The sequence below is a fragment of the Schistocerca nitens genome, chromosome 1, assembly GCF_023898315.1.
Source record: "Schistocerca nitens isolate TAMUIC-IGC-003100 chromosome 1, iqSchNite1.1, whole genome shotgun sequence".
Classification (NCBI taxonomy): Eukaryota; Metazoa; Arthropoda; class Insecta; order Orthoptera; family Acrididae; genus Schistocerca; species Schistocerca nitens.
Genome location: NC_064614.1, coordinates 320,848,831 through 320,873,122, shown reverse-complemented (window position 1 = coordinate 320,873,122; position 24,292 = coordinate 320,848,831). Strand labels below are relative to the sequence as shown.

General features: G+C 42.1%; 1 protein-coding gene across 3 annotated transcripts in view; it reads right to left on the bottom strand.

Moving 5' to 3' along the window:
• The window catches only part of LOC126248524 (discoidin domain-containing receptor 2-like), an 891,455-nt gene that overhangs the window by 42,579 nt on the left and 824,584 nt on the right, over positions 1-24,292 (bottom strand). For all 3 annotated transcript variants that reach the window (XM_049949580.1, XM_049949588.1, XM_049949595.1), the window contains exon 15: positions 5,113-5,205. In XM_049949580.1, the coding sequence (XP_049805537.1) occupies positions 5,113-5,205 (93 nt within the window). The remainder of the gene's footprint in view (positions 1-5,112; positions 5,206-24,292) is intronic.

The window sequence follows — 24,292 nt, the reverse complement described above, 5'->3', positions numbered from 1 at the left end:
CCATTTTGGCTGATCAGATCCATCCCATGGTACAATATTTGTTTCCCAATGGTGATACTGTGTAGATGACTGGGCCCCAGTTCACACAGCTTATTTTGCCAAGGATGTTATGCTCCACTGTGGAGAGAAGGGTGCACTTTTGCTATCCACCTCCATCATCATTACCTGAAATTGCCACTATTTTGAATGAAGAACAGTACAAGGTTCCCTTGAAAACCTTACAGAACCTGTATTTATTCATTCCAAGACGACTGAAAGCTGTTTTAAATGCCAATGAATCCTACACTGTTTTATGCATGGTAATGTGTTGTTTTTTGGTGTTTCCACATTTTTGTCAACCCCCTGCATGTGGAAATATCTGTACTTCTATGATAATTGAAAATTCTGGGTGAAGCATAAGTAAATCTCTGAGCAAAGGCAAAAAAATCTCACTTGGAAGAAGTAGAGAGCAGACAGCAATCATATAAGCAAGACATCAAACATAGTAAATCAGTTTTAAAACACACATTCTTACTGACAATGGGTCACATCAAATTTTTGTTGATGTCTGTACAGCTATCAATTATTCAGTATTACTTCTACATGGAATTTGCTCATCTTGACTCACTCCGTTGTAAATACACTTCCAGTTTATTTAATCAGCTGTACTTATTTGTGCTATGTACTAATAATACATTTTCACAGCAGTATAAACAGACAAAAATTTCCCAAACTTCCTGCTGTGCCAACTGGTTAATTATGTATTAGATTTTGACAGAATGCTCCTTGGCTACTGTCAAGCAGTGACAGTTGCCTCTTGACAATGCTCAAGAAATGCTCAACTAGAAGCTCATGGATATTTAACCACTTGACATTACCTAAGGGCCATGAAAATTTTGTCAGATTATTTTCGCTGTTTATTGTACAATATCTTATTCATCCTGGATTTTTCATTGTCTGATTTTGTCAACTTCAGAGTTATATAATGTCATCTTCAGATATGCAAATGATTGTACGATCAGTAGGATGAAATGTAGCAAATAGGAATAGCTCCATTTGCCTCAACTCCACTTCTTATCTAAATTCTATTTTTTTCTTTTCTGTTATCTTTTCTATACATAATACAAATAGCGTGCAAAATCACCAAATTCTTATCCAGGGTGTATTTTATAACCTTATTATTCAGAGCAGACATGTTGTTGATAATGACAATACAAGTAATTTGTGTAGAAACAAATGATGTAGTGAGATATCCAAAACATGTAAATAAAAATTCAACCCTGTTTATAATTGTTTGTTTATGATTGAAATGCCCTATTTGAAAGACCTCATTTTATTCTTTAGAAAAAAACAGCTTTGTATTTTCTGAAAACCATGAAATTCAAAAGTATAGCTATTGAAAATTGTTGGTATTGTAAGAAGCCTATGATTGACTTTTAATCTCCTCAGTTCTCATGTAATGTTGATGCTACAGCCAATTTTTTTTTTCTTTTTTTTTTTTTTTTTTTTTTTCCTAGCTCAGGCTGTTAACTAAATTTGCTGTGCCTGATTGTAGTGTGTGCTTTGCACCATGTGCTCCTGTACATGACTTGTTTTCATTTCTGAAAGCTCCCAGTAGGTTTTAGCACATGACTGAAGAAAGCTGTTTATTACGGTATTAGCATAGCTTTGAGAAATAAAGGCAATTTCTGCTTGTTTTTCACAATCTTGAACTAGAAACTGTTTAGAATATGGTGTAACATGCTTATGTACCCTAGAGTATTGAATAAGTGATTGATTATTTCCTCACAGGAATACAGTGACACTTTTTTTAATGTAGCACTGGTAATGCATTCAATAATGACCTATACTTTAACATTCACATAGAGGAGAGAATACAAGAGGAAGAAGAGAAAGAATGTAATGTCAAAGATAATGCATTTCCAATAAGGAAACACCCCAGAACACCTAGCTTTTTCCGTAACTAGCAGCAAGTATGTTCCATGCCATGCATCTACCTGAGACGATGAACAAACCCCAGCCAGAAAAGTTATCTCAGATCTCAGTTGCCTGGGTGTAAGTCTTTCACATTTGTGCATTGCACTGAATGCAAAATGTATTTTTGTTTCACAGTAAAAAAGGAACCTTCCATTCAGTTCTATAAAAATAAACAGTAGCAAGCGTCATATACAGAGGGACTTCAAAAAGTAAAGTTATGCATGTGTCCCATGCTAAGATCATTGTGCAAAAAGAATGGCACATGTTAGAAGAGAGAACACATCCAGGGTGTCCTGCAAACACAGTTCTGCTGTGTACAGGTAACAAGTGCATCAGAGTGTGGGAGTGAAACGGTGTGGTAGCTGGAAATGTATAACTAAGTTAAAGTAAGTGGGACAGTAATGTTCTTGTGGGCAAAATCTGTAAATTGCACACAGATACTCCATGAAATTCTGGCAGTACATGGACCAAATGCAGTATCACATCCAGCCATAGTGCAGTGGTTCCAATTATTTCATCAAGGCTCCACAAACATGGGTGATGCTGTTCATGAACAAAGGACATTGACATCGACCAAAGATGACAATATCCTGGCAGTCACGGGAAGTGATTCACAGCAACTGAAGATCTTCCAATGACGAAGAAATTCACACAACAATTCTCAAATGGCTTCTTGACCAAGGAGTGGATTTCTATTGTTAAGGAACTGAACAATTCTTAGAACACTTTAGTTGATTTTTACAGGGTCTTGGTGACTAAGCTGAAAAATAATGTTACGTATCTGTGTCACTTTAAGATGTAGTACAGCATTCAATAAAAGTTACATGACCTGCCAGTTAACTTACATTTTGAAGTCCCCTCGTATGAACAATTTTCTGTCGTATTTTTAGATATAATAACAAATTAATTTTAGTTTTTAGTCTATAAATAAAATTCATCAAAGGTATCCTTAAAAACAAGTCACTAATACTTGAGACCTGACATAGCACATATGCTACAAGCCCTAGTAACACTCGCCCTTGTACAATCCAAAGGGGGGGAGGGGGGGGGATGACAAACACCCTACAAAGGAATTATCTGAACAGGATGGAAATCAGTAGATGTGATGCACAGATAAAACAATTGATTGCAACTTCAGAAAAATGAATGATTTACTCAAGAGAAAAAGCTTCACAAATTGAGCATGTCAGTAACGCATTGGTCTACTTCTGGCCCTTTTGCAAGCAATTGTTTAGCTTGGTATTTATTCACAGAGTTGTTGGATGTCCTCATGAGGGATATCATGCCAAATTCTGACCAAATGGTGCTAAACTGTCAAAATCCTGAGCTGCTTAAAGGGCCCTGCCCATAATGCTCAAAATGTTCTCAGTTGGGGAGAGATCCAGCGGCCTCATTGGTTAAGGTAGGGTTTGGCAGGCATGAAGACAAGCAGTGTGCAGGCATTATCATGCTGAAATGTAGCTCATGATGGTTTGTCATGAAGGGCAACGAAATGGAGTGTAGAATATCGTCGTCATACCACTGTGCTGTAAGGGTGCCATGGATGACAATCAAAGGGATCCTGCTATGAAAAGAAATGGCACCCCAGAGCATCACTCCTGGTTGTTGGCCTTATGGTGGGAGACAGTCAAGTTGGTCGCCCACTGTCATCTGCGTGTTTTCAGACATGTTATAGGCCTGGGGTTCAGCAAGCTAATACCCACACATATGGCAAGAGTTTCTACTGCTTGCTTGTCTTCCTGCTTGCCAAACCTTACCTCAGCCAAAAAGATCTTCAGAACTCTCCTCTACTGAGAATGTTTGGAGCATTATTGGCAGGGCCCTTCAACCATCTCAAGATTTTGACACTCTGACACACAAATTGGACAGAAGTTGGCATGTCTCTCAGGAGGATATCTAACAACTCTGTCAATCAATGTTAAGCCTAATAACTCCTTGCATAAGGACCAGAGGTGGATCAACATGTTGTTGGCTTGCTCAATTTGTAAAGTTCTTTCTCTTGAATAAATCATCCATTTTTGTCTGAAATTGTAATCATTTGTTTCTATGTACTTGCACATCATATCTACCAATTTCCATCTCATTATTAGGATAATTCCTTCATGGTGTGCCATTTGTTTTGTCTCAAAGTGTATTTTGGTGAATTACAATCATTGTTTAAATTCAGTATTTAAATTTTATTTTGTCCCAGAACAGCACACTGACAACCAGTGTAAACTTTAAGTTTGCAGAAATTTTTTGGAAAGCTTTGCTAAATCTCAGGATGAAAGTGCAACTCCAAAATTCCATTCATAAAAGTAAAAAATGCTTTCTCAGAGGTAGTTTTTGTTAATTACACTTAATTACACTACATGACCTAATGTGTGTTTATATTTTCCCTATCTTGTAAATTAAGACTGAAGGTGACTTATGAGGAACTTATTCAATCCAGTCAGTGAACTCATGTACAGCAGGAAATAAAATACTGTGAACACAGAACATATTTTTTTCATGCTCACTTTCCATTTGGGTGTGTGTGTGTGTGGGGGGCGGGGGGGGGGGGGGCGGTCGGCGGTCGTCAAGAAGACACTACTCTATTACAGCGCCCTGTGTTAACTTAAAACATTAAATTTAAGAGTTTCTGTGAAGATTTTCTTCAGTGAAGTAGAGTTCACCAACAAGAAGTATTTGAGTTAAACTAGTGGTGGTGGTTATATTTTCACATGGCACTTGACAGCAATACCTGTTGTGCTGGTGATAAAGTTGTTATGATGAGAATGTGATTAAAAATACATAGTGTCATTTGTGAAACGGGCCAGAAAAGGATACTGGAAAACAGAAGCTAAAATTACTCTTAAGACATGGCTGACTGAACACAGAAATAAAAATGCATGTGCCAGAAATTCAAAAATTTCAAATTTCAGTTAAAAATAAAATTTGGAGTTGCATGAATTCTGAACTATTTGCATCATCTTTTTCATGGAAGAATACAATTATTTGATGGATAAAGTATCTTTTCAGATGATAAATGTTATTTTTTTGTTGGAGTAAGTGACTTTTAATGTGCAAACACAAATAAAACAGACTTTAAATTCCGCTTACAGTAGATTTTTATGTGGGCTATTAATAGAAAAATAGCCTACGAACAAATATTTTTAAAATACAGAACACACTCACCTGGTTGCTAAGTCTCTGTGGACAATTTTCAGAGACTCAAGATATTTCATTGCTGATGCTATCTGCGTGGCCATATAAATCAGGCATCCGAAACTAAAACAGAAATAAAAGTAAATTGATAATATAAACTTCCATATAAATCACAGACAGTGGCAAGGTTTCTTATACCATTCTTTATCGCCTCTCTCTCAGAAAAGTAATTTCTCTTTCAAGATTTTTTATTGACACATATTTGGAAATGAACTGAATTAACTAATCACATAATTTTGAAATATAAAAAAATGCATATGAGAGAAAGCTGGTGCTAAGCAAATTATTATGTGAATCATTGTCATGAAGCTTATGAAAAACTTACATGAGTAGTGGAAGAGCAGTATGGAGAGCATACAGTGAAATAAATACAAAAAAAGAATGTTTATTAGCTGTGACTTGATTTTATTTGGTTTTTTATTTTGTCTTGTTGATTACTTATTATACAAGTTATGTTCTACTAATATAGGACAAGTCAAGTGAAAGAATACAGAATTACAAGAGCATTTTGATATCATATGTTTATTGCTTTACCTAATTTGTAAGAAAATTAGTTGCAGATAATTTACAATCTGCAGTTTAGGCTATAGGTTTAAGTGAATGCTTAAAAAAACAGAATAAATAAAAAGTACTCATTTTTATCCTAATGACATAAATAAATAAATTTATGTTTTTTAACATCATAATTTAAAAATATAACTTGCCTAAAAACATTATGAGCTACTCTTCATAGAGGGAAAGTGAAGCCATTGCTATCAACCATGAGAATGTGAAATGGGATAAAAATGTGACAGTCTGGAAAATATCAGTGGCAAATATATGTTGCAAAGTGAAATGAGTAAAAATTAATACTTATGAATTCCTGAAAAAAAAATGAATTTCTGTAAAAGATTTCACATGGTTGAAGAAACATACTTATATTCCTCAAAAATGACAAGAGAAAAGACTGGGAGAGGTCACCTACATAGTATTAAAGTTAAATGAACTAGTAATTAGACTGCAGAGAATATTTATGTACAGATATGGATTCCAGTCATAACCCAGAAGAAAATCAGGTACCATATGGGCAAGTGGAATACTGATAAAAGGGAAAAGGCAAAGTGGAAATTAAATGGAGACTATGAGTAATGAGCTAAGTAACTGTATGGAATGCTACATAAAAACTACAGCTATCACAGGAGCTGAAGTGCTTATATAGTAAAAAAGAAGTAGAAAAAAACTCAGAAACAAAACTCTTTAAAAACTCTGACATATCTATGATAGAAAAAAAATACAGGGTGTTCAAAAAAAAGTGTTGAACACTTTGAGAGATGGTAGTACTCACTGAAAAAAGAAAAATAAGTCAAATAAACATGGGTCTGGAAACACATATTTTCCGAGATAAACATGTGTTTACAGGTTGTGCTGCACAACACTGATTGCAGATATTGGCACAGTTGTTGCATTGGTGCTCCATCAAATGTGTCGGCAGGGTATTAAGATGTCGTACTCACAGTGCTCTACCTACCATTAAGTGGTTTGTAGTCAGTTTAGTGGTCCGAGTCATGTTGTAGGCTATGTTAGTTTTTGTTGGGTTTGTGTGCCTTATTATACCCACTGTCAACTCTGGGTATGTATCATGGTGTTTAGCATCTTCCAAATGTGGACTCACTTACATGTTTACTGTTATTGTGCTGTTTTTACATACAAATGGTGTAGTACATTTACATTTTCTCTCTTCCACAACTTGTAACAATGGAAGCCTACTACTCAAGAAGTGAAATTGTGATGCGATATTCTGCTATGGTTTAGCAAATGGACATAGCCTACCAGCCTGTGCCCTCTATGCTGAAAAATATCCGTAGCACAGAGTCCCTCTGATAAGCTGTTTCACAGAATTTTCCAGCATCTTAGGGACACTGGTACCCTTGCACCTTGGAAGACTGACAGTGGACAGTGGAAGGTCCTGCACAGTCTGCATGTGTGATATGGAGGAGTCTGTGCTATGTTCAGTGGAAGAAACCCCTAGGACTAGTGTGTGGCAATCAGCAGCAGTAGACACCACGTCCCACTCTCTTATCTGGCGGTTACTTCATGAACAATTGCTGTACCAATATAATCTACAGTGTATTCAGGCCCTAAGGCCACACTATCATCATGGCAGATGATGGTTCTGCCAATAGCTGTTACAGAAGTATGCTGCAGATCCATTGTTCACATCAAGATTTTATTTACCAATGAGGAAGGGTTCACAAGAGACACTGTTGTGAATTTATTCGACCAGCATGTATAGGCAGATGTAAATCCCCAAGAAATTCAGGAAAGAGGGCATCAACACCGATTCTCTATCAACATTTGGGTAGGCGTACTTGGTGAAAGATCAATACGGCCATATGTGCTATCACAAACATTAAGCGGGGTGTATTGTAGATGGTATTTTATTGGTCCTGTTGTCTACATAGCAGCTTATGCATAAGACATTGGACAAGTCAAGTTATAAATATACAGGCTGAAAATAATTTCAAGGCATACATATTTAAGCTTACAATAATACACTTTACATGTAAGTATTTATATAACACATTTCATAAATTTAAATGTTCTTCAATGGAGTAAAAGCAGTGATGCTGTAAATATGACTTAGAGATTTTCCAAATGTATTGACCTCAGTGATAGCTTTTATGTTTTCAGGAAGTTTGTTATAAAGCTTAACTCCCATGTGAAAAGTACCTTTTTGGCACAGTGCTGTGCTGATTTGTCATATGTAAGTTTCTGTTTTGTCTGGTAAAGTGCTCATGTATATCACAGTTTTTTTGTAGTCTCCGGTCCTTGCCTATTACATTTAATTTAAAGAACAAATGGGTTTTCGTAATGTATACACACGGTAATGGGGGAATACCAGATTTCTTAAACAGGGGTTTACAAGAGTCTCTAGGCTTGCACCCAAACAAGATTCTAATGGCCCTTTTTTGTAGTTTAAAAGTGCTATTTGCTGTTTTAAGAGTTTCCCCAGAAGGTGACCCCATATCTAAGACGAGAATGAAAGTACGCATGATATGCATTCAATACTGTTTTCTCACTACAGCATGATTTTAATGAATAAAGAAGATAACATGTTTTGCTCAGTTCTGCATTGAGATATTCAATATGCTTATTCCATCTGATGTTACTCTGCAGCCAAAGTCCTAATAATTTGGTTTCAGTACTGTTACCAACTGGTTTGTCATTGATAGAGACTGATGGGATAAACATGTCCTTGTTAGGAACATTGTGGAATTTTAGAGCAACGGTTTTCTTACTGTTTATTACAAGCTGATTACTCTGTGCCCAGCTGCTAAGTTGTTTCGTGACCGTGTTTACTGTCTGCTGTAACTGTTCATCATCATCTCCTTTTAGTAGAATCGTGGTGTCATCTGCAAATATGATTGTTTTGTGTGCATCAATATTTAAGCTTAGATCATTTATGTACAGAAGAAACAGAAGGGGTCCCAATACGGATCCTTGGGGTACATCACATTTTATTTGTTTATAGTCAGGTAAGTGATTAGATACAGTTTTTAGTTCAATATTTGTGTGTTTGGCGCACACTGCCTGCATACGATTTGTCAGGAAGGAACTGATCCACTTGTTGGACAGACCTCGAATACCATATATTTCTAGCTTTGATAGCAGAATTTTATGGTCCACCACGTCAAAAGCTTTTGACAAGTCAATAAAGACTCCTATTGTTTCCTGTTTTTTGTCCATCAGGTTTAGGATGGAATTAATGCACTCATAGACAGCAGTTGTCGTTGACCTCTTATTTCTGAATCCATGTTGTTCATTATATAGGATGCTGTTTTTATTTATAAATTTCATAAGTTTCTAATACATAATTTTTTCCAGTACTTTAGAGATGCAGGAGGAAATTGTGATGGGTCTGTAGTTATTTATGTGGTGTCACCGCCAGACACCACACTTGCTAGGTGGTAGCTTAAATCGGCCGCGGTCCATTAGTACATGTCGGACCCGCGTGTCGCCACTGTCAGGATCGCAGACCGAGCGCCACCACAAGGCAGGTCTCGAGAGACTTACTAGCACTCGCCCCAGTTGTACGGACGACATTGCTAGCGACTACACGTACGAAGCCTTTCTCTCATTTGCCGAGAGACAGTTAGAATAGCCTTCAGCTAAGTCCATGGCTACGACCTAGCAAGGCGCCATTGGTACCATTGCATGTATCTCAAGATAGTCTCACTTGTATCATCAAGAATGCTGTATACCAAAGGACGATATAAAAGTTAAGTGTTCTAGTAGCTACGTTCTTTTCTTTATCACATTCATCACGTATCCTGTTCCAGACTTAACGCCAGACGGCGTGAGTTGACGCGTGCCCTTTCGGCTACTTCACTGTGGACTGGCTGCCTTAACAGTCCACTACATTGGCGACGAGTCTACAAAGGGACTTTAGCGTTCGTATTGTATTAATTTGCTTGTGTCATGGCTTTGCCACATTCTCCAGATGTACTGTCCGAATTTTATCGCTTGCAGAATCAGCAGACGCAGGCGTTATTGGATGCCCTGGGACAGCTCGTCCAGGGTCAACGTGCGCTGCAAAACGATGCGGCCGCCGCCGCTTCATCGCTACCGCAGCCACAAAACGCAGTTGCACCGTCCTTCCGTAATTTTGATTCAACCCAAGAAACGTGGACTGAATGGTCCAGACAATTTGGATTTCATCTCGCCGCCTACAGAATTCAAGGTAATGAGCGGCAGCCGTTTTTGCTTTCGTGTGTAGGTGTGTCCACCTACCGTGTGATAGTGAAATTGTTTCCCCGGCGCGACGTAGCAACTCTGTCATACGGAGAAATTTTGTCTGCTTTAGATGCCTATTTCAAGGAAACAGTAAATGTCATTGCCAAACGGTATACGTTCTTCCGTACCAAACGTACGGCCGGTCAAACTAATCGGGAGTGGGTTGCAACTTTGCAAGAACTTACTAGGGAGTGTGCATTTGAATGTGACTGTGGCCTCCCTTATTCAGATACTATGGTGCGTGATGCAATAGCACAGAACGTTTCTGATGTTCGCATAAGGGAACAGATTTTGAAACCAGTAAATCCCTCCCTTCAGCAAGTGATAGACATATTAGATAGGCAAGACACACTTGACTTTGCTCAGGAATCATTTGAAACTTCGCCAGCTGTGTGTCGCATTAACCGGCCTGCCGGGCGCGCTGCGCGGACCTGTAAACAGCCTTCGCGCACGTCCGCACCGCCACGTGTCCCGCGAAAGCAAGCAAATGCAGTGAAATCATGCCCGCGGTGTGCAACTAGACATTCGCGTGAGAATTGCCCGTCACGCCAAGCTATTTGCTTTTACTGTCATAAGAAAGGACATGTTCAAAGTGTTTGCCAGAAAAAGCTCAGATCAGACAATCACAACCATTCCAGGCCCTTTGCTTCGCGCCGGAATCGAACCAAGGACAATCGGGCTCGTGAACCTTCGCCCATGGACATTCATGTAGTTAATTCCACCCCGTCCAGTGTTCCTCTCGCTAACAGTGACTGTGTTCGTCCCACAAAAAGTGTGCGTCGACGTCGACGGAAGTCCCATCACGTCGCACGTGATTCTGTACCAGTGTCTGTTCAAGTTGCACAAAACAGTCACTCTTGTCGTCAGCAGGACAATAAACTTTTTGTCGATTTGGACTTCGCCGGACAAGTGATACCGTTCCAGCTCGATACCGAAGCTGCAGTTTCATTGCTCAATCACGCCACGTACAAACAACTGGGCGCACCTCCGTTGCGTGCAGCAAATGTTCAGCTCACGAGTTATTCCGGACAAGCTATCCCTGTATTAGGACAGTGCACTCTTCTTGCAACATACAAGGGACAAACAAAACTTGTGTCTTTTTACGTTCTTTGTTCTTCTTCGGCAGTGAACTTGTTTGGTTTAGATTTATTTCCATTGTTTAACTTGTCTATCGTCAATCAGGTCCTCTCAGTGAATCAGACTGTGCCTTCAGCCAGTGTTTCTAGTCTATGTGACGACTTTGCAGACATTTTTGCACCGGGCCTTGGTTGCGCTACGAACTATGAAGCACATTTGGAACAGAAAGTCAACGCGCAACCACACTTTTTCCGAGCGCGCAATGTTCCCTACGCATTGCGTTCTGAGGTCGCCAACCGCTACGATATCTTGTATCGGTCAACTGCTAAGCACGGCAACGCTGATGCGTTGTCCCGTTTGCCTGTTGCTGAGGATAAAGCATTCGATTCTTCCGAACTTGCTTGCATGTTCATTGGTGCGGAAACAGATAACGTGGTCAAATCGTTTCCGATTGATTTTCGTTGTGTAGCTACAGCCACAGCTGCTGACCCTGTCCTTGCTACTGTTTTGCATTTTGTTGCTACGCAATGGCCCTTGTCGAAGTCACAGATCGAGGATCCGTTGGTTAGCCGATTTTTTGCTCACAAGGAGAGACTTTTTGTACGACGTGGTGTTTTGTTGTTGCGTTCTGATAATGACCAGTCCAGAGTCGTGGTCCCACGTTCGTTACAGTCCTCTGTCTTACGGCTCCTTCACCAAGAACATTGGGGTATAGTGCGCACGAAACAACTTGCTCGTCAGCACTGTACTTGGTTCGGAATCGATGCTGCGATTACGAATCTGTGCTCTTCTTGCATGGCGTGTGCCGAACAACAATCCGCACCACCGCGGAAATTCTTTGCATGGCCGAAAGCCACTTCCCCTTGGCAACGCTTGCACATAGATTTTGCTGGTCCATTCTGGAATGCGCGATGGTTGGTTGTTGTCGATTCCTTCAGTAATTTTCCATTTGTTGTCCGGATGTCTTCCACGACGTCTTCGGCCACCATCCAAGCGTTGTCCGCTATCTTTTGCATTGAAGGTCTTCCGCAGACTATTGTATCCGACAATGGCCCACAATTCATGTCCGCAGAATTTCAGTTATTCTGCAAGGCCAACGGTATTCAACATCTGACATCCGCGCCGTTTTCGCCTCAGTCAAACGGTGCCGCTGAACGATTGGTCCGGACTTTCAAGTCACAGATGTTGAAGTTGAAAGAGTCGCATTCTCGGGAGGACGCGTTATTGCTCTTTTTGTCCTCGTATCGCTCTCAGCCCCGCGATGGTCGCTCGCCGGCTGAGTTGCTCCACGGTCGTCCTCATCGAACCTTGATGTCTTTGCTGCATCCGCCGCATCAGGTTCCTGTGCAGCGGCAGACTCCTGCTTTTGCTCCTGGCGACGTTGTCTTCTATCGCAACTATCGAGGTTCACGGCGTTGGCTCGCAGGGCGCATTCTTCGCTGCCTCGGCCGCGCGATGTATTTGGTTTTGGGGGCCTCTGGTGAGGTGCGTTGGCATCTCAATCAGCTGCGCCTCGGTCGTTGCCTGAGTTCTGCCGCTCCCCGTCTGCTTTCAGCAACGGTGCCGTCTGGTCAGCGCCCTGGGGACCCATCTACTGGCTCGCCTCATCCCCAGGTGTTACCGACGATGCCTTCCATTTTGCCCCATGGCGACGCGCGCTGCCGCCGCCGCCTGTTCTCCCGCCGGCGCCGCCCGCAGTGGACGCTTCGCTGCAGCCGCCTGGCGCCTCCCTGGGCCACGCGCCGCCGATCGCTTCCCGTGACCAGATGTCCTTCGCCATGGAACTTTTGCCCGCTCCGGGCCAGATGTCGTCATCGCGCGTCGGATCCCCCGACGCAATGGAGGTCGACCCTTCGGCCCCTCCTGTCTCATTACGGGCGCATACACCGCATGTTGACGTGCACCCTGGACTAGGTTTTCAGGCGTTTCCTAGCTCCCCTCGGACCGAATGGCCGGGTGCGGGTGGCACAGCCTCGCCTGTTGTTAGGCCCCCCACCTCATCGCATACGTCAACATGGGGTCCTCCCCACGGCAGGCGGAAGCCTTATAACACGACCGTTCGCCGATTTGCGGGGGAGGAATGTGGTGTCACCGCCAGACACCACCCTTGCTAGGTGGTAGCTTAAATCAGCCGCGGTCCATTAGTACATGTCGGACCCGCGTGTCGCCACTGTCAGGATCGCAGACCGAGCGCCACCACAAGGCAGGTCTCGAGAGACTTACTAGCACTCGCCCCAGTTGTACGGACGACATTGCTAGCGACTACACGTACGAAGCCTTTCTCTCATTTGCCGAGAGACAGTTAGAATAACCTTCAGCTAAGTCCATGGCTACGACCTAGCAAGGCGCCATTGGTACCATTGCATGTATCTCAAGATAGTCTCACTTGTATCATCAAGAATGCTGTATACCAAAGGACGATATAAAAGTTAAGTGTTCTAGTAGCTACGTTCTTTTCTTTATCACATTCATCACGTATCCTGTTCCAGACTTAACGCCAGACGGCGTGAGTTGACGCGTGCCCTTTCGGCTACTTCACTGTGGACTGGCTGCCTTAACAGTCCACTACAATTTACATTGTCTTTATCCCCTTTTTTATGTACAGGAATAACTTTTGATGTTTTCAACACATCAGGGAAAGTGCCTGCCTGAAGTGAGCAGTCGCATAAATGTGTGAGTACTTCAATTAGGTTTGATGCGCTCTTCTTTAACATTGTTGCAGGTATACCATCAATACCTGCCGATTTGGAATTTTTTAGTTCTTTTATTGCTTTAGCTATTTCATCTTGTGAAACAGAACTGATGTACATTGATCCTCTACATGCACTTATTTTATATTCATTTGCCTGGGTGCTCTTAAAGTTTGATTGTAACATATTTTCAGCAACACCTGTGAAAAAGTTGTTACTTCTAAGGGGTTTGTTACTTTTTTATTTTTATGTGAGAGTATTATATTTTTCCAAGATTGTCTGTGTTCTCCAAATTCTTTTTTTATAACAGTCCACATAGCCTTTGATTTATTAGCTGAATTATAAATGATTTCATCATTATGCATTATTTTTGCTGCTTTTATTACTTTTCTTAATATTTTGGAGTATTTTTTATAGTATGCGTGTACTACAGGTGAAGAATTTTTTGAGTTACATATTTCATGAAGTAGTCTTTTCTTCTGGCATGAAACCCTTATTCCCTTTGTGATCCAGCTGTTTGTTCTAGAGTTTCCCCATATGGTTAATGTTTTCAGTGGGAATGCAAGTTCAAAGAAATGGGTTAATGTATCAATGAAAGTCTTGAATTTTTCATTTATATTGTTAATTTTGTACACTCCTAGCCATTTTTCTTTCTGTAATAAGTTGTTGAAGTAGTTCACATTATGCTGATTATAACTTCGATATGCTGTTCTGAAAGACATGTTGTTAATAATACTGCCTTGTACTTTTATGCTTAATATTTGAGCAAGATGATCACTAAAACCTGCATTGAAAATTTTTAGTGAGGTGTTGTGTAAACTCTTCTTGACTAGAAACTGATCAAGAGCTGTTTGGCAAGTTTCTGATACTCGGGTAGCTGCTTTTACTTCAGCCTTTAAATTGTAGGACGTTGCAAGGTTCAAAATAGTCTCCCTATTTCCACTATTCATGAGGAAGTCAATATTGAAGTCACCACAGATTATCAATCCACAATCCATTTTATTTACTTTATTTAGCAATGACTCCATTTTGTTTAAGAAAAGTTCAGAATTCCCGGACGGTGATCGGTAAACTGTAGCAATAACCAGGTTGAACTGAGTAATTTTTATAGCTGCAATTTCATAATCCTTTTCGACATTTGCCATAGTTAAGTCAGGTAGTGTAATAAAATATACATTATCCTTTGTGTAAATTGCTACCCCACCCTGCTTGCTGTTTTTCCTGCAGTAGTAAGCAGCCAAGACAAATTTGTTTATTTTCGTATTCTGGATTAATTCTGGGTTAAGCCAGTGCTCAGAAATGCATAACACTGAGATATCATTAAGCTCATGTGTTAATAGAACGTTAATTTCATCGATCTTTTTAAGCAGGGATTGCACATTATGGTGATAAATTTTTAGTTCGGGCGTATTCACGATTTGGTAATTGGGAATCATATTTACAGCATCACATACCTCTAGTTTAAATTAGGAACATCAGCAGTGTTGTATTATCTGGACTTTCTCATTAGTATGTTGCCTACCTTGGTGGAGGTTGTGCCATTGCAGCAACAGATACAAATGTGGTTCATGCTTGATGGAACACCAGCACACATTCATCACAATGTGCGCAAAGATCTCAAACAGACAATGCAGGACCACTGGATTGTTTGAGATCTTGACCTGCTCGCTCCCCAGAACTCAACTGCCAAGACTTTTGATTATGGGGACACTTGAAGGAATTAACCTATGCTATACCAGCCAATAATGTACAGACACTACAGGGTCATGTCTTCAATGTATGGCAGTAGGTACAACAACAACTGAGTATAATCCTACAGGATTGCATATTCAATGTGTGCCATCAGTTACAACAAAAACTAAGTGTACTTCAAAGAGTGTGTCATTCCTTATGCCGGAGGGCAGAGAGGTGTATTGTCATGAATGGACACTACATTGAACACCTCCTGTAAACATATGTATCACAGAAAATAGCATTTCTGAACTCATTTTTATTGGACTTATCTCAGCAACTATGCATTTATTAGACATATTTTTTCTTGTTCCAATGAGTACTACCATCTCTCAAGTACACAACACTTTTTTTTCTTGAACACCCTATATAATACAGCAGTTGGAAGACATAAAGATACATTAATCAGAATGTAATGCAACTAGAAAAGATATTGGCACTGGAAAGCCTCACTTTACATACAGAAAGAGTTAATTCATTTAAAGGAAAAATAAAAAGTAAAGGTGAAGTATGTGAAATGCATTTAGGAAGTCTCAGTTGAAAGCATAAGAAAGGGCAAAGAGACAGCAGACACATATTAATGTTTCTTTGCTGGAGAAGGGTTCCATAGAGTGATAGAAGACCTGGAAGAAATAGGTACTCTAGTAATGCATTAAGAATTTGACAGACCATTGAATAATTAATGCTCACACAAATTGCCACAATACAGAATAGAGCTACAGAAATCAATGGGTGGTATAAGAAGTTGGAAGATAATTTGATCTCTGGTTGAGAGTCAATGGAACAGATGAGGTACCAGTACAATTTCAGAAACATATTATCATCACACTAGTATATTATTACACCAGCATACAATACACTACTACATCATCAGATTAGGATGTAATAACAATAGCAGATTCCACCACCAAATGGTACATTCAAGAAGACAATAGAAACCCTTGAAACCTTGTATTACAGAAAAGTTTGAATATTAAATTGGTTGATTGAGTATGTAATGAAGAGGTACTGAATGAAATCAATGAGAAGAGAAGTTTAAGGCACATTTTGCCAAAATAAGGGGGCAGGCATCAAGAAACAAACATTTGGTAATGTGAGGATGTTTGCGAGGAAAAAATTGTTGAGGAAGACCATTGCTTGGATACAAACAGTAGGCTGAAAAGGATGTGTTAACTTGCGGTAGTTATGCAAAGAAGAAGAGACCTGCACGGTACACACTAACATGGAGAGCTGCATAAAACCAGTTTTGAGACTGAAGACATCAACAAACAGCAGCAGCACATTGCTCTCTACACACACACTCACATACAAACACACACACACACACACACACACACACAGTGTCTTTTGCAATGTATATGACATATTTGCAGAAATTATAGATTATTTTCACAGGGCTTACAGATGGAAGACAGTCACCTACAAGTTTCACTACACTGTATCGCCTGATCGAGGGAATTGGCAAATCCTACTCTTCAGTTAACAATGACTAATGTTTCAACAATGTTGTTTAAGAGTGACAAGACAAAATCTTTAAGTCTCCAAACACTAACACAATATGCAGCTCTTTGGTTCATCTGGGTGGTCACTTGCCAAACTGTTGCACTTCTGTTCACCCATACACATCACAGCCGTTATTCACCCCTGTCATTAGGGCTCATGGTGCACTACAGTTGCCTTGGAGTCAGTTTTGGATAGCACCATTTTGCCATGCATGTTATATTTTAACCACTGTGGCACAAGAGCATTTTACAAACTTAGCTCTTTCGGAAATGCTTCCACCCTTGGCCTAAAAGCCAAAGATCATGCCCTTTTGGACATAAGATAAATCGTTCAATTTCTGCTTTGCTATAACAACTGCTCTGTTTGCTGCATCTCCCAACATGTTTTATATTCCCTCCACTGCTAGTGCAGTCACCTACCGTTTGTGAGAGGTTATTGCACATTGACGTCAAACATAGATGGTGGCCATGTTAATGTGACTGGATTGTGTAGTTTATTATTAGCAACATTAATCATCTAAAATTTACTAGACTCTTCCTTGTTATATGCCTGTGGTTTCATCTATCTCATTTTACTTACTGATTCTCCAATACCGTATTGTGTACTTCCTCTATATTTTCATGTATGGTAGAAGATTGTGGTGTCCTCCATGTGGATCCACTTTAAGAGAAGTAATTGTCCTTTTGAATCCACTCATTTCTTAACTCTTGAAGATAGCATGGCAGACTCCACATAAATCTTCACAAACTTTGGAATATCATGGTTCTTTGTTTTGTCATTCATTCACCAATGGTTATTCATCCATTCTCATTTATGAACAAAACACACACAACTCAATGGCTTGAAAGAGTTATGTACACAGGACCACTCTACAGACCAAACTGACAATTTATGTACATTACTACTCGGCATATACACAATAAAAACAAAACTTCACTGATATAAACACAAGTCTCTGCTATTTCAAAAACATATTTTTTCTTGTTGCTCGCCTAGAAATCAAAACATGAAGTTACCAGTATGTGGCACTAAAAATGCAAAAAATCATTTGTAGACATGATGAAAGGATGACTTTAATTTAGTGAGAAAATCCTAGAAGGCAGCATATCTACTTGGACACCACACAGAAGACTTCAGAATGACATTTTCATGTGTTTGGTATATTCATATCCACAAAGCAGATTGAAAGAACACAGAAATAAACTGCTAGTGATGCAACTTGCCAGTTCACTCAGAAGAAAAGTGTTAGGAAAATGCTGCAAGAAATTACACAAAAAGATAATGTTCTTTTGTAAAACAAGGCTTGATGTCTTTTGGCAATGAGTAACCAAGGCAGGCTATAAAATAATTATATTATCTCAATCTTGTATCTCTGAAAAGAGCTAGAGGAACAAGGTACTGATCATAGTATATGTATTGTGGCATAAACAACCTCTCGATTAATTCACAAATAGAATGAAAATGGCAGTGAATAACAGAGGTATGAATTAACAATAATCATGTGATGTATAGTTGCATTTGCTCTTGTGACAACTATTGATAAGTAAAAAGTGTGTTTTATCTATTAATGACTTTCTTTGGGCCAGTCCAGTGCCTGGCTTTCCCTCCTGCTGTAACACTCATATTTTCTGTTGTATTGTGTCTAGTTATTCAGTGTCTAATAAATGTATTTCCATCAAAACATGTGTTATTAGCGACCAATGTTGCCTTAACTGTGTTAATAACCACAGTGATGACCCTGAGAACTGTTAGTAACATTAAAAAACTGTGAGTGTTTATGACCTTCATTTCATATGCTTTGGTTCCCATTGATCGCCGGCAACATGGACCATATTAGTCCTTCATGTTCTGACTTCTCCATGCCTACAGTGACTGTGAATCTGCTATCATATCTATCTCGTCACTCACTGCTAAGGTGGAACTACGTTACTTCATTTCGACAGTTTCTGATGCCACCAAGCAAGCTTCACCCAGCACAATAAGGCCAATCTCCCCTGCTGCCGACCACAACATGCAGAGCAGCCTGCTCATTGACCTTATCCTTGTAAAGGGTGTCACCACGCTGTTCTACTCTGTATCACTGGCCCATGGACAAGATTGGAGCTAAATGGCCCATTTGGTGAGTCCTCAGCATGCTGCCTCATTCCACTTGGCTCCTCATTCTGCACTGTTCTCACAATCCACACACAATGCCCCCACCCCCCCCGCCACGATGGACTCCTGTCACATGGTTTTATTTTCGCATGCTTACTCGGTGATGACAGTTGCCTCGGCCATGTTGGTCCGCCTGCATGTTCACCAGGTATCACATTTCGCCTCTTCCATGTTGGTTCTGCCACCCGCTTTAGCGGCAACATCAGTTCTCTCCATTGCGTCACACACCTGCACCCCTGTGGATCTCACTTCCCACCCACACAGATTTTCAGAGATGCCTGTCGCTAATGCCACACCAGATGCCTCCACACTCACACTTGCTGTGCTTCTCACCTCTCACCCACATGGATTTTTGGTGACACTGGTCATTTCTGTCATGCCAGACACCTTTGCTCTCACACCTTGCGTGCCAACTTGCTGGCTCTGACTACGGCGTCACTGCCTTGTCTACACTTGCTCAGCTTGCTGCTGCTGCCCACATGCTTGGCCCTGCTGTTATGGACTACGCCACCCCTGCTCTGACTGTGCATGCTTCTCCTGCAATGCCCCCGTTGCCAGCGCATCTGTTTGGATCGCACCCGTTCTGGACATTATCGGACTTCAATATGCAACCAATTACAAGCCAGGCCAGACTTTTGCTGCTTGAGTCACCGGTTTGATAACAATCCTGTATCACTCAGTCATGATTTCACACCACAGGCTGATATGGCTCCCCTGCCTCAGTGCATGTCAGCTGCTTCCTTGCCCTTTTGTAATACTTTCCCTCTGAGGTTTCTTAAAGTGCCAGCCTTGCAAAAAGATAATCCTACAGTGTAGTTTGCCCTACTGGACAATATTCTTGATTTCAATGGTATCTCAGTTGATGGCATGAAGTTAATTTGCTTAATCAGTCATCTGCATGACTACATCAACCTTGTCAATGATCTCCTGCTTGCACCAACTAAGGACTGCAAATATATGTTGGCTAAAATTACTTCATCAAGCGCCTCTCTCATCATCCCATGGAAGCCATACACCACATTATTCACGATGAGCTATTGGGCAAGTGCATGCCGTCCCAGCTCTGGCGGCACCTCCCAATTCGAAAGTGAAGTTATGCCCGACTTCACTCTCTGGACCCTGTGGCTAGTCAAACTTCCTTACGAGCTACAGCTGCAATTGTTCTCACATATCATGGCCCCTCTAAAGTCACACCTCCATTTCACTGACCAAGCATTCACTATTATTCAACACAGGGAACACATGCCTTCAGCATCATCACTGACCACCGTGGTGGGGGCAGCACACTCCGCAGTATCCTCTCCCCTACACGGTGGCTGCAGCCTTTCCTGCCTGGGCCAGTCAGCTTTTGATATGCCACTGCTGCCTAGTGCCCTCCAGCCTGCACTGCCAGCATCAACAACCCAATGTAGACCAACTTCAACTGAAGCCACACCCTACCGGCACAAGAGCACTCAGCAACGGCCCAGCCCATCCACACTGCATCCCCACCCTACTTATTTGTACTGTTGGTTTCAAGCAACATTTGGTGCTGCTGCTCGTGACAGCAGGCCTCCTTGCAGTCACCCAAATGCCAACAACAGGCACGTTTACGTTCAATGTCCCGCCTCGATGCTACATGGCACCTCCAACCCAGGTCGTACAGCGTCTGCCTCAGGCACACACTCACTTTCTCTATGTGCATGACATCACACCTGGCCTCCACTTCCTTGTGGACACAGGAGCAGATGTCAGCATCACCCCATCCACAGCAATGCCTATTGATCCCTCTACAGCTTCGTTACCTCTCGCTGTTGCAAACAGGTCACATATCGCCATTCACAGCTGCATCAGGTTATCACTCTGCCTTTCTCACAATAAGTTTTTTCCATGGGCTTTGTATGTGGCAGAAATCGATGAACCTGCCATAAGGTTGGACTTCCTCCACCACTATGACCTCTTGCCTGACCTTCAGGCCATCGTACTTCACCATTCTACAGGTGCTTTGATCTCCTGTGACAACTGCCACATACTGCACCCAATGCCTGTACCTTCAGCACTGCAACTGGCAACCCTCATGCAATGCTCTCAGATCATAATCACACTCTCCAATCTCTCGTAAAAGCGCTCTCAGGCCGCAGCCTTCTGTGCACAAAACTTGGAGCTGCTCTCCCATGAACTGTCACGTGTATTGGAGATTTCTGTTGCCTCTGTACCGACACCTGGGCTTCTGAGCACGATCTTGCCATGACATTTGCAATCTGGGCTGACACATCACTCCCTCCATACACAGCAACTACACAGACACCACTACATGAGGCCCAGTAACCGCACCTGCTTCCACATGACACGCATAGCAACTGCAACATTGTCCTTGCTGCTAGTGTGCCATCACACTCAGCACCTGCTGTCGCAGAGCACCTTGCCTGTGATCTCTTGATATCAGCTGACACATCACTTGCACCACTGGCGAACCCAATCCCACCTCCCGCACACCAACAATCCGCCTCCTGTCAATGCTGTGTTTGATCAGCTACCAGTGACCCCCAGCTCATGTCACCTGACACCCCCTCCCACCTCATCTGCTGCTTAGGCATCATCACCAGTGGCAACTGTCATAAAATAAATACCACAGAGGGGGCTTCAGTTCAACATAACACCTCAACACGTTCAAGCTATGCTATGCTAAAGAGTCAAAGACTCACTCAACACAAGTATCCTACGGTCCTCGGGCAGCAACTGGTGCATGCCAGTAAATCTCGTGTTAAAGAAAGGTGGTGGTGGTGGTGGTTAGTGTTTAACGTCCCGTCGACTACGAGGTCATTAGAGACGGAGCGCAAGCTCGGGTTAGGGAAGGATTGAGAAGGAAATCGGCCGTGCCCTTTCAAAGGAACCATCCCGGCATTTGCCTGAAACGATTTAGGGAAATCACGGAAAACCTAAATCAGGATGGCTGGAGACGGGATTGAACCGTCGTCCTCCCGAATGCGAGTCCAGTGTGCTACCACTGAGCCACTCGCTCGGTTTAAAGAAAGGTGGTATGTTCCTTATGTGCGGTGATTACAGAACCCTAAATTCTCATACGGTCATCGATAACTAGCCTATTTAACTACCCTATTCTCCACATCCAAGACTTCACACAGTTGCTACATGGTGCCCGAGTGTTTTCAGAGCTCAGCACCATAAGTCATACCACCAAATTTCCAAGCACCCACATGACATATCTAAGATTGCTATCATTACATTGTTTGGTGTCTTTGAATATCTATTCATGCCATGTGGTGTTAAAAATGCTGCACAAATGTGACATTTTATTGACTCAGTGTTGTTTAACTTTCTCCTTTGGTATGCAGACCTCAACAATATTCTCATGTTATCATCATCTGTCAGCAAGCATCATCAGCCCCTTAAACAAGTTCATGTGGCCTTGGAATCAAACAGTGTCAAGATGAAACATGAAAAGCCACAGCTTAGTAGCACCACCATCACTTTTCTGGGTTACACTGTTTCGGCTGATGGTTGACTGGGACAAGCTCATTCTCATCCTGCCCCTCCCAGAAGATGCTCTGTAGACATGGTCAATTTTTATCACTAACACCTCCCCCACATAGTTCCCATACAGATACCTTTGACTGATGCACTGATGGGAAGGACGCGTCAGACAAATGGCATCTCCCTTGGACAAATGACCTGACTGACGCATTCAACAATCTGAAGTCCGCACTTTTCGAGGCCATTATCCTTGCCCACCCCATCCCAGAAGCACAAGTGTCCCCATCCGCATTGTGGTACAGCAGCATATGGGTGATACGACACAACCACTCCAGTTCCTCTTGAAAAAACTGACAACTTCTCAGTGCAAGTGGTCAGTATTTGATCAACAACTTTTAGCAGTTTATGATTCGATCAAATACGTCCATGCCAATATCAAAGGGTGTCCCTTCACTTGCTGATACCATTCGCAACTCATCTCAGGATCTCCCTCCATGCAGGTTTTGCCACATTGACCTCATCAGCCAGTATTCCACAGATGCACTAAACACCTGCAGGGTAGAGAACATGGTGGCAGACTACCTCTCATGGATCAATATAATCACTGCTCCTATTGACCTTTAGGACCTGATCGATGACTCCTGTGCCCTGCGACACATCAGCATGTAGGGTCCGACCAGTCATCTCGACCAAACTGTGATGTGGCATCTTCAATTTCTTACACAACTTGGCCCACCTGAGCATAAGAGCAACCAACACATTGGTAACCAAAAGTTATGTCTGGTCGGGAGTCAAGCATGACTGCCGACTACTGCACATGGGCAAGGGTTTTCACTCCCCGCCAACGTAGAAAGGCTGGCAGGCATGTCCACATCCATCTTATGGCCCACTCGCTCTGTCCAAAGGTTTCAAATACATACTGTCTGCAATGGGCCGGGGCACCTGATGGGTTGAGGTAGTTCCACTGGAGGACATCATGGTTGACACTGTTGCCTGCATGTCATCAACATGTGGATCTCCTGATTTGGATGTCCTTCGTCCCTGGCGATGGACAGTCTAACATGTTTGACTGGCTGTGTGCTCTGTGTGGTGTGTCGAAGTTCCACACCATGCCCTGCCACCTGCACAGCAATGGCCTGGTCGAATGCTGGCACTGGTCACTCAAGACTGTGCTCATGTGCCGTGGTAGTCTCTGGCCTGAGGCACTTCCCTGGGTACTTCTAACTGTATATGGAGAGCACAGGGAGGGCCTGAATGCATCACTCACAGAAACCCTGTACAGTGAGTCACTAACCCTGCCTGCAAAGTTTGTGGATGGCATCCCACCTCCCTCTCAAGACGCACAATCCGTCCTGGTCGAGCATGTACGAGCACATCTCTAACCTTCAAACACCACCACCTAAGCATCACAGCACTCCACACATGTTCCTTAATAAGGACTTGGGCATGTTATGGGATGATTTCGTACATGCGGCTCTTGAACCCCCTACGAGACCTCATAGATTGCTCGCAAGTGGCACCAGTACTATGGGCATCTTGGCCAATGCCAAACCTTGAACAGTATCATTGCACATGCTTGGACCCTGGGAGACTTCCCCAAGGCACTGCCTCCCACATTGCCCCAAGACAATGCTCCCTCAGGCCTCCCCTCAGTGCACAAAAATGATGACAGTGCTCCGTCTGAACTGAGACAAGCTGATGTGCCTCCCATCTCCAGAGCCGGACCCATATTCAACTGCACCTCTGGCATG